The 12,214-nt window shown below is 39.1% G+C and overlaps 1 protein-coding gene across 1 annotated transcript in view; it reads right to left on the reverse strand.

The window, feature by feature from the left end:
* Positions 1-3,361: 3,361 nt before the first annotated feature.
* LOC124864776 (adenylate cyclase type 9-like) overlaps positions 3,362-12,214 on the reverse strand; it is a 62,777-nt gene continuing 53,924 nt past the window's right edge. Inside the window, exons 8-9 of the mRNA XM_047359679.1 lie at positions 9,413-9,555; positions 3,362-6,085 (exon numbers count right to left, since the gene is read on the reverse strand). Of these exons, the coding sequence (XP_047215635.1) occupies positions 4,738-6,085; positions 9,413-9,555 (1,491 nt within the window). The 3' untranslated portion in view covers positions 3,362-4,737. The remainder of the gene's footprint in view (positions 6,086-9,412; positions 9,556-12,214) is intronic.

Below are 12,214 nucleotides of genomic sequence, written 5' to 3' on the forward strand. Positions count from 1 at the left end.
CCCAACATCCAGTACAACCTGACCTCACCATCCCCAACATTATGGTAGTGGTATCATCATCTTGTGGTAGTTCATTTATTTTACAGGGACAAGACAATTAGTCCAAGTTGACAAGAAGATCAAACTAAATATAAGGCAATTTTGGAAGAAAATCTGCAAGAGTCTGCAAAAGACTTGAGACTGGGCCTGAGGCTCACCTTTCAGCAGAGTAGTCACCAAAGTCAGGACCCGAATCCTACTTTGAAAAAGAAATTTTCAAGCCTAGTCTCAGATTCTAAGTAGACACTATCCACCCCACCTGACTGAGCTTGAGTCCACAGATGTGCAAAACCTGAAGAGACCTACTCCGAAAAACATACAGCAGTTTTCCAGTGAAAGATGGTCCCACAAATCACTGACTCAGGAGGTCCGACTACAAATAAATGCACCTTTATTTGTAAAATATCTATCCACCTTAGATAGATCTATCTATAGATATATTTTTTTCCTCTTCCACTTCACAACTAAGTACTGGTTTGTGTTCTATCACACAAGGTTGTGAAAAAATGAGAAAAAGTTACTGACCCCTGAAAGTTAATAAGATTTGGAAAGCAAACGTTTTTATCAGAGGTTTATTATTTAATTACACACATTTTAGAAAACAACATCCATCTATCTTTAAGTACTATGTGCAATATGTTCTAATTTTAAGATTAAACAGTCCAAGACAAAAACAATAGGGATAAAGCAAAATTTGAAAGACCGACTTACAATCTATTCCCCCTTAAGACAAGTCTAAGAAATGTTAAGGCTGTAAATTCAAACATTCTCTTTCATTTTCAGCATGTGACTTTTATTCAACGTTAACTTTCACTTCACCTATTAGCGTGCCTTATACAACACAAAACATATTAATTTATTGTGTGGGAGTAATAGCAAGCTACTCCACTTTTACCTATTAGCAATATTAGCTGAAATACCTCTATTACTGTATATTATGAGAAAACTGGACACATTTCCAAATCCCTTCTTTCAGAAGATACCATAGAACTTCACACTTTTATAAACACTCATACAGATTTACACATGCAAAAAAAAAAACAGTATTATACCATCATTTTTAAAGTTGTCCAGTTCTAAACTATTTAATACCCAATAACATGCTCTTATATAAATAATAAAAATGCTTTACAGTAGAAAGGCATAATGTACATCAAAAATAAGAGCCTTGTGCAATTGCATTTCAACAGTGTGTACATGTGTATGGGAAAACAACCAGAAAATAGAGACAGCACACAAAGAAATTGTACAAGATGGCAATAACACTCTTTGGCATCATAATTTTCCCAGTGCGCTATTATGCTGGTTTGGAATGTCACCAACATCTCAATTATTCCTGCTAAATCAATACACTGTATGCTCATGTACAGGCAAGAAAACAAAGCAAATAAAAATCAGACTCTGGGGAATCATACATGTATATTAGTTCATTTCTGTCCCCCAAAAAGGTTCAGAGTTCAAAAAAGCTCCTCAAAATTACCCCAAAAAATAAAGACATGTAAAGTTTATGCTTTCTCCACAACACGTTTACTTCTACCATCACCTAACCGTATACGAATGATCCCCCCCCCCCCTTTTTGTAGTGTCACAAACATGTTGCGCTACAAGGGTTGTGTGATCAAGAGCAAAAAAAACAAAAAAAGTTTCCATTTCATTTTCTATTATTACATTTAGACTAATCCAGCTCCATATGGCACATAATACTGAACTAAAATGGAAAAAAAGAAAAATATAAAACCTAATTCTTTATTTACAAATGAATCATGAGAAGACAGTAGGCATTTTGAAAAACTGTCAAAATAAAATGTGATTTAAGGTTAAGGTTCCCATTTTATGCTTTATTTGTACATATGTTATAATATAAGCATCTGCGTTATAGCGAACAAATATTAACGAATATTAACTGAAATGGTTAACAGAAGTATTTTTTAGACAAAAGGCAAATTGGATCACATTTATTAAATATGAATTGGCAGCTTTAATATATGAGGACATTGTTATGTATTACTTTTTAAACACATCCAAAATTAAGACGAGTGAGTGTAACTGTAGCTTTTTGCTCTTGAGCACGCAATCCATTTTCAGCTAGAATGACAGAAAATGTCACATTATAGCATAGAAAAAAAGCTTTAAAAACACCTAGGAATATGAAATACATTTGAGATACTCCTTTTGCATTTACAGTGCTAGCACATTACGTTTCATAACACTAAACGTTGAAGCAGCAAAAGCATCAAGCTGTTTGCATCCAGTAATGTCTTTGAAATCCTGGAGAGTTGAGCGTCTTAGATGAACAGCTTAAGTTTCATGTAACAACACAAACACATTTGTGACATTCAACATTGATTATCCTCGTCTTGAGAAAACTAAGAACTACTTTAACACAGTGTAATGCAATCCAACCCCTTAGGCAGTTACTTTTTTTTGTATTTAGTCCATCTGAAATCATGGCTTAAAACCCATCTACAGGTATGTCAGCTTCTTGCAAAAACACCAAACGCATCTTCAGCTCCCACAAGAGTCTAAGTTGTGGGCTGGAGGCACAACAACCAGAAGCCTTCAATGCTGCAACCATGCCGATTAAGTATAGCTGAAGAAATTATCTCATAGTGATTTGGGAATATGAAGATCTTAATTGTAGTCAGTGAAAACCTGCCACAACAGCAAACCTGTTTGTATTTCAGTCATCTGAGTAACTCTAGGGGAGCTTAACCTGTGCCTGAATGCATTATAAAATGAAAGACATGCAACGCTTAATTTGTTCGGATATGCTCATAGAGCTCAGCGTCATCCACCAGTGTTCTGTACCGATTAGTCCTGGCCATTGCTTTCATGAGTTTTCTGGTTTTTACACGAACTGAGGCACAGCAGCAGTTATTATGCAGATTTTGCCATCTTGAAACAACATTTTGCTTTATTTCATTCACTTAAAGGGATATTTGTGGATTTTTAAGAAAGCCATTAATAATAGTTCCCTTATTGATGTCATATCAACATACGTTTGTAAACAAGTGAGTAAGTCCTCAAAGCAGTGAAAAGCTAACATTTAATAAATGGGGGCAAACGTTTTAGCTAACTTTAGCAACTTAAAACAACTCAAACTGAAAATGTTTTTATACATGGAATACAATGCTAGATTAGTGGATAACTTCCGACACTTTCAGTCAGTTAATATCTACTAATGTTAATATGCCAACGACCCTGTCATTATGCTAAAGTTACATTAGTTTTGTTGGCTGCCATCTATATTAATTTACCTCACCAGCTTTGACTCGTCAGTCTATTTTAAGACCACCAAGAGTAGAGCATTTGGACAGGGTGCAACATTATTGAAGTTGATGCATTCATTTGCTTTTCCACGTCTCATAACTTGTGAGAGATATTTACCATCAAAACCTTCACAAGGGAGTATATTGTTACCCGTTTTTGTTTTCTAAGCTGACGTAGTGTTAATTAATGAAGCTGTATTAATCTGCCTCATCACTTTCACCTCATCAGTCCGCTCTAGGTCCTGCGAGATTTGAGTAAACGTTTGGACTTTGTGTGTCTCAGAACAATTAGTCAAACAACCCCGTTTTAGCTATTTTAACACATTTCAGACATCAACAACTGAAAATGTCAATATCCCTGGGACTCTGTGGAGATATTAAAAGAGGAGATATTAAACATTTAAACTTTCATAAGAAGCTGTTGTCATTTTTTTTGGCATTTTCTAAGCTGAACAAAATCTCTGTTACTACACTAAAAACATGTTGGTTGTTACATTGGCTGCTGGGTGTATCCATCGGACGCATCAGCGACGACTGCTTTGGATTTTGTCCATCAGAATCGGAGATGGCACGCTCCTGTGCTCTTCCAGTTTGCACAGTTGTTTAGAAATTATCCTGGCGGACTGCTATCCCAGTAGCCTCTGCCAGATTAGTGACTTGCTTAGTAATTCGGATGTTGTTTGGCTGAAAAAACAGCAACAAATTTAACATTATCTTGTGAAATTTCAGACAGGTAATGATAAAACATTGTATCCCATGGATACAAACATTTTCACCTCGAGTTGTCAGATGGACCAAGTATCTTAGTATCTCTTTGCATTCACTGTTTATACTGGAAACTTCACAGAACCTCACTTCAAAAATTCTAACTATCCGTTTGTATGATTTCTCACATTATTGATCTCCTCTTGGATAGAAAGAAAAAAATATCTTTGCAAAATTTAGTTCATAAAAGTAAACCAACAGCAAAGCTTTATTCCAGAAAGTTTTCGCTTGTAAAGTTTTTCCTTTTAGTTGTTATTGAGTTAAAAAGGCCTTGTTTAAATCTTATTCTAGTCTAAAGGCACTTAAAACACATTTGAAAGAAACAATCAAGATTAAAGGTGCAAAGGTAATCAAGTAAGTCAATGGCAGACAATGGGATTGTTAGGAGGCAAATTTCCATTTTCTCTGAATATCTGCCCAACACCCTATGTGTGTTTCCCCAAGCACCTCTGATGATATCAGCCAATCACATTTACACTACAAACAAGCTCTTTTTTGGCTGATGGAAAACCTGGCTTGTTTGTACAACCCAGCTTTCTGTGTCTGTCCAAATCTTCCTTCTCTACCTGAAGTTGGACAAACGTATAGCTTCTACACATGGCAGATAGCAGTAATGAAATCTTAAAGGAAAGGTTGGTAATAAAAGTGCTGTTGTGGCAAGTACTTAAAGCCTGGTTAAATCTCCAGTAATAATGTCACAGCTATTCTCTAGTTTGTCTTTTGTGTCTTTTCTTGGTGAGTGTTGTAGTGCATGTTGCTGGATTGAGGATGAGACTATGAGCTGTTTGTTACTTGGCGAGTGTCCCTCAAGACTGGTTACAGGTATTGATGTTAAGCCACTGTGTGACATGGATCGTCTGGCACATGAAGCGGCTGTGGAGGGACATCTTTCACGGATGACTGAGTCTTTCATTTGACAAAGCCCTGTTGTGTTTGAGGAACCAGTGCTGGCACTGGGTACCATCGTTTTGGTACTGTTTGCATTCTTGCTGGTGGTTGGCAACATTCTTGCAATCTCGTCAGTGGGAGACCGGCCAATGCTACCATCCACCTGCGCTCGGATCTCTGGTGAGACTGACAGCTGGTACTGAGGCACGGGGCCACGGTCACTGCTCTTAGGATAAAGAAACGTCTTCATCTGACCTTTGCCTTTGACGTTAACCGTCCCTCGATAATCAAACTCGTAGTCCATGCCACTGAGCACACAGTAGCTTTCCTCGCTGACCTGAACGCGGCCCTCCACGCCCGTTGTGTCCATGCGGCTGGCGATGTTGACAGTGTCGCCCCAGATATCATAGAGAAGCTTGGTGGTTCCAATCACGCCGGCTGTCAGGGGCCCATGATTAAAGCCAATGCGAAGCTTGAAGCCGAAGCCGAGCATGTTCTTGTTAAAGTCATCCACCACTCGCATCATTTCCAGGGTGAATTCGAAAAGAGCGCGAAGGTGCGCATGAGGATGCACCGCATCTGCGCACTGCTGAGTGTTTAGTCCGGCTGCAGCCATGTATGTTGCACCAATGGTCTTGATCTTTTCAATGTTTGCAAAGGCAGGCTTGCGTAAAAGCTCATCAAAGTCACCGATTAACTCATTGAGAACGCGATAGCACTCCTTGCCTCCCTCGTAGCTTTCTTCATAAAATTCACTGAAGTTCACGATACTGGCAAATATGACCCCCACATTGTCGTGGTTCTTGGAATAACTCTGGGTGACTTTAAGTTGCTCCGCTACATGGATTGGGATTATGTTGCGTAGAAGCCAGTCAGCTTGGTCCCTCATGTTCTGAATCTTGATGCGGTGCTGATCAGCTTCTACATTGCCGTGGTAATGCAAACGGTAGCTGACCTCGAATTCACGGTTAAGGAACCAAACAAGGAGCAGGAGCAGAAAGAAGGCCACACAGGCTTCAGGAATAAGATGTTTGTGTGGGTTGGAGTCGGGTTGTCGATCAGAACTTGATGAGTTGTCAAACATTAAAATGGAACTGATTGTGATGTTGCTTTGACCATAAGACCTGGTGGAAAGACAAAGGTAAGAAAGAAAATTAAGAATAACAGGAAAGCAAAACAAAACGTAAGCATGCAACAAAAGTAGTACCCAAATTAACATGAGGGTTCTTTTCAGAATTGACCAAAAATCTCACTTCTAGTGCCATTTGATAATGGTATGAAAAAATTAATGGTTTTATATATACTTGTTTTAACTTTGTCAAAGTAAAGGAAAAACTCTCCCTAACACTGGAAGAAACAAGACAAAAAACTGAAATGTATTAATAACTCCAATGCATAACAAATATCAGAACAATGTATTGATTTATTCTTCTTTTGAAGAAAAGGTTTTTTTGTTTTGTTTTTTTTTAAAGAAATGTTAGTATGTCACATAACATACATCACATTATATAGTAATAATAGAATTTTCTATGCACACACTATTGGAACCCAATCCATCGTATTAATATTCAGCCTACAGTCGTAGGTGCAATCTGTCAACATAACATTCTCTAAAATAAATTGTAAAAAAATATGGATTAACAAGATTATGCAAGAAACAGGACATAAATAAAGTAAGGTAATGCAGGTGCAGGCAAAAATCACCACTAAAGGGAAATGACTTAAAAGTTAAAACTTTTAGGTCATTTCATTTAACCTTTGAGTGACAACAGAAATATCTGTTTTGTTGCCTAGTGTAGCATTTGACAATAACTTTGCATATGTTGTATTTCATGAGAAAAAGTGAAAAAGACAGCAAACTGCTTATCCTAAAATAGTTAGATCCACTTTTATGAGGATGACTAATTTTGGTGGAAATTCTATGCTCTTTCGCAAATTGGAACCTCCTAGGTACAGTGCCTTGCAAAAGTATTCGGCCCCCTTGAACTTTTCAACCTCTTGCCACATTTCAGGCTTCAAACATAAAGATATAAAATTCTAATTTTTTATGAAGAATCAACAACAAGTGGGACACAATTGTGAAATGGAATGAAATTTATTGGATGTGTCAAACGTTTTTAACAAATAAAAAACTGAAAAGTGGGACATGCAATATTATTCGGCCCCCTTGCGTTAATACTTTGTAGCGCCAACCTTCACTGCAATTACAGCTGCAAGTCTCTTGGGGTTTGTCTCTATCAGTTTTGCACATCGAGAGACTGAAATTCTTGCCCATTCTTCCTTACAAAACAGCTCGAGCTCAGTGAGGTTGGATGGAGAGCGTTCGTGAACAGCAGTCTTCAGCTCTTTCCACAGATTCTCGATTGGATTCATGTCTGGACTTTGACTTGGCTATTCCAACACCTGGATACGTTTATTTGTGAACCACTCCATTGTAAATTTGGCTTCATGTTTTGGATCATTGTCTTGTTGGAAGATAAATCTCCGTCCCAGTCTCAGGTCTCTTGCAGACTCCAACAGGTTTTCTTCCAGAATGGTCCTGTATTTGGCCCCATCCATCTTCCCTGTCCCTGCTGACGAAAAGCAGGCCCGGACCATGATGCTGCCACCACCATGTTTGACAGTGGAGATGGTGTGTTCAGGGTGATGAGCTGTGTTGCTTTTAGACCAAACATATCGTTTTGCACTGTGGCCAAACAGTTGGATTTTGGTTTCATCTGACCAGAGCACCTTCTTCCACATGTTTGGTGTGTCTCCCAGGTGGCTTGTGGCAAACTTTAAACAAGACTTTTTATGGATATCTTTGAGTAATGGCTTTCTTCTTGCCACTCTTCCATAAAGGCCAGATTTGTGCGGTATCCGACTGATTGTTGTCCTATGGACAGACTCTCCCACCTCAGCTGTAGATCTCTGCAGTTCATCCAGAGGGATCATGGGCCTCTTGGCTGCATCTCTGATCAGTCTTCTCCTTGTTTGAGCTGAAAGTTTAGAGGGACGGCCGGGTCTTGGTAGATTTGCAGTGGTCTGATACTCCTTCCATTTCAATATGATGGCTTGCACAGTGCTCCTTGGGATGTTTAAAGCTTGGGAAATCTTTTTGTATCAAAATCCGGCTTTAAACTTCTCCACAACAATATCTTGGACCTGCCTGGTGTGTTCCTTGGTCTTCATGATGCTCTCTGTGCTTTGAACAGAACCCTGAGACTATCACAGAGCAGCTGCTTTTATACGGAGACTTGATTACACACAGGTGGATTCTATTTTTCATCATCAGTCATTTGGAACAACATTGGATCATTCAGAGATCCTCACTGAACTTCTGGAGTGAGTTTGCTGCACTGAAAGTAAAGGGGCCGAATAATATTGCATGCCCCACTTTTCAGTTTTTTATTTGTTAAAGTTTGACACATCCAATAAATTTAATTCCACTTCACGATTGTGTCCCACTTCTTGATTCTTCACAAAAAATTTGAATTTTACATCTTTATGTTTGAAGCCAGAAATGTGGCAAGAGGTTGAAAAGTTCAAGGGGGCCGAGTACTTTCACAAGGCACTGTACATGTCATTTTTCAACAACGGAACTTTGCGTGTGGTTTTTGCTATTCACATAGGCTTCTCTTAACCATTACAGTACTCAAAGCTAGCTGTAGACCTTCTTTGATCATTGGAGTAGATCATTGGCTGAGTCTGTGCTATTTTGACTATCAGCTATTCATTGAAGAGGTTTTTCTTTTTCTTTCACATCTCCTAGGTTGTGGTTTTCTTTTTAAAGTATTTGAGATAATTTCTGCAGCTTCTTATACATTTTCTCCTCTTGAAATAACTTTTAAATCATAGTTGTCCTGAATAATGCCTGAAACAAACCATTTTACTCTGATTCTTTAGAAGAATGAACTATAACCAAAATGTGCACCATCTTATGCCTTTGTTCTTAAATAGAGGCCATTTGTTTGACAGCTGTGTTTTCAAAGAATAAATTACCTTGAAGACTGAACATGGCCCCATTCAATTAATGATTCTGTACAAAGAATAAGCAGCATGCAAGTCATAGCTCATGAGTTTTTTGCTTCTCTATTACTCTACTACACCTACCACTAAATTATTTGCCATGAAGAAATATAATTTCTACCAAAAACAGTGATTAATCTGGTTAGTGATGTTGAACAGAGACAACTGGATGTAATATTTGAAAAGAAAGTAAACAGAGAAAAGGTAAACTTGCAACTATGACCAATGATGAAGAGTAACAATAAAACGATATTAAAGAAGTTCGCTGATGATGATATTTAATGAAATGTAATTAATACTACTACGTTAATGTGTGTGCATGCACCTCCAAACATAATGTCATCAATTTGAAGTATGCAACACCATATGCAAGTTCACTTTTGAGCATTTTGACGAGCAGAATCTGTAACATTTTTCATGGATTTACTTTAGCTATGTCCTACCTGCAGGGGGAGCAGCAGAGCAGTGCAAGCATTGCCAGCCCCACCAGTGTGCCTACTGTGGAGCGAATCCAGTAGCTGAGATGGCAGAAGTTACAGTACTGAATAATAGCTATGATGACAGCACAGAGGATGAACATAGTAAACTGAGAAGAAACGAGGAGAAAAAGAAAAGTGGGAGTTAAACTGACTGCAAGTTATTTAAACATTTTCTTCAAATATTATCCAAGTTAAAGCCAAATGGTCATAGTAATACAGTTAGTTACAGAAATCAAGTGATACCTAAGTTTTAAAAGGTTACAGTTTCAAAACTAAGGATCAGCCCTTCCCTTACCTGTTGATTAGTCACAAGGCTTAAAGGCCACTTACTACACTCTTCTTTCACTTACAAGCAAGAGTCAGGATATACAGGTCCTTCTCAAAATATTAGCATATTGTGATAAAGTTCATTATTTTCCATAATGTCATGATGAAAATTTAACATTCATATATTTTAGATTCATTGCACACTAACTGAAATATTTCAGGTCTTTTATTGTCTTAATACGGATGATTTTGGCATACAGCTCATGAAAACCCAAAATTCCTATCTCACAAAATCAGTATATTTCATCCGACCAATTAAAGAAAAGTGTTTTTAATACAAAAAACGTCAACCTTCAAATAATCATGTACAGTTATGCACTCAATACTTGGTCGGGAATACTTTTGCAGAAATGACTGCTTCAATGCGGCGTGGCATGGAGGCAATCAGCCTGTGGCACTGCTGAGGTCTTATGGAGGCCCAGGATGCTTTGATAGCAGCCTTTAGCTCATCCAGAGTGTTGGGTCTTGAGTCTCTCAACGTTCTCTTCACAATATCCCACAGATTCTCTATGGGGTTCAGGTCAGGAGAGTTGGCAGGCCAATTGAGCACAGTGATACCATGGTCAGTAAACCATTTACCAGTGGTTTTGGCACTGTGAGCAGGTGCCAGGTCGTGCTGAAAAATGAAATCTTCATCTCCATAAATCTTTTCAGCAGATGGAAGCATGAAGTGCTCCAAAATCTCCTGATAGCTAGCTGCATTGACCCTGCCCTTGATAAAACACAGTGGACCAACACCAGCAGCTGACACGGCACCCCAGACCATCACTGACTGTGGGTACTTGACACTGGACTTCTGGCATTTCCTTCTCCCCAGTCTTCCTCCAGACTCTGGCACCTTGATTTCCGAATGACATGCAGAATTTGCTTTCATCCGAAAAAAGTACTTTGGACCACTGAGCAACAGTCCAGTGCTGCTTCTCTGTAGCCCAGGTCAGGCGCTTCTGCTGCTGTTTCTGGTTCAAAAGTGGCTTGACCTGGGGAATGCGGCACCTGAAGCCCATTTCCTGCACACGCCTGTGCACGGTGGCTCTGGATGTTTCTACTCCAGACTCAGTCCACTGCTTCCGCAGGTCCCCCAAGGTCTGGAATCAGCCCTTCTCCACAATCTTCCTCAGGGTCCGGTCACCTCTTCTCGTTGTGCAGCGTTTTCTGCCACACTTTTTCCTTCCCACAGACTTCCCACTGAGGTGCCTTGATACAGCACTCTGGGAACAGCCTATTCGTTCAGAAATTTCTTTCTGTGTCTTACCCTCTTGCTTGAGGGTGTCAATAGTGGCCTTCTGGACAGCAGTCAAGTCGGCAGTCTTACCCATGATTGGGGTTTTGAGTGATGAACCAGGCTGGGAGTTTTAAAGGCCTCAGGAATCTTTTGCAGGTGTTTAGAGTTAACTCGTTGATTCAGATGATTAGGTTCATAGCTCGTTTAGAGACCCTTTTAATGATATGCTAATTATGTGAGATAGGAATTTTGGGTTTTCATGAGCTGTATGCCAAAATCATCCGTATTAAGACAATAAAAGACCTGAAATATTTCAGTTAGTGTGCAATGAATCTAAAATATATGAATGTTAAATTTTCATCATTACATTATGGAAAATAATGAACTTTATCACAATATGCTAATATTTTGAGAAGGACCTGTAGTTGCTGTTTTGAAGACTGCAACTGATTATGTTATAGAATGTTGCTTGAAAGGTTTGTGTTATTTATACCATGATCTTACAAAATTGATAATTTACTCAAGGATATCTTACAATGAGAATCTCATTTGCTGTTTGGATTCGCCTTTGAGAAGCACCAGTGAGACTCTCAAGGCTGACAGAAAATTAAGAGTCAGCCTAACCCAAATAATTATTGTTTTTCTGAATCTGGCTCCCCTGCGCGGCCTTGATGGCTGGCTATCTTCAACTTCTCCTGGAAGTTATGTAAACATGACGCTTTGCTCCCTCTGCCCCCTCCCTTCCCTGAGGACATCTGTGGACCTGCTCAGAACTTTGTGGCCGGTTGATGAACATTCCAACGAACCATCAAGGACAATGGTCTCTAGGACAGTGCTTCATGGACTTACTTGCACACACTCACTTGCACACACACACATGCTCAAGATAAACATATGCACCCCTCACACCACCTTCACCGTTCCCGGCATGATGTTGTTTTGTAAACTTGTTGCTTCTTTGTGCTGAGGTTTTTTGCAATCTCAAACTGTATCCTGCTAAGGATAAAGTGTGAAATATGATTTTTTTTCCCTCTACTTGCCTAATGTGACCTCTTTTCTCATATAGCAAGGGCAGCGCCTGTGAGTGGGCAGCAAAGCCTCGGTGACCCGTTCCCCCCTTGTCTTGTGTCATGATGTCTGTTTGGATGGGTTGTACTGGAATTCTAATTTCCCCTCGGGGATCAATAAAGTATCTTTGAATTGAATTGAATTGAATT

This window comes from Girardinichthys multiradiatus, chromosome Y (assembly GCF_021462225.1).
Source record: "Girardinichthys multiradiatus isolate DD_20200921_A chromosome Y, DD_fGirMul_XY1, whole genome shotgun sequence".
In the NCBI taxonomy this organism is placed as follows: Eukaryota; Metazoa; Chordata; class Actinopteri; order Cyprinodontiformes; family Goodeidae; genus Girardinichthys; species Girardinichthys multiradiatus.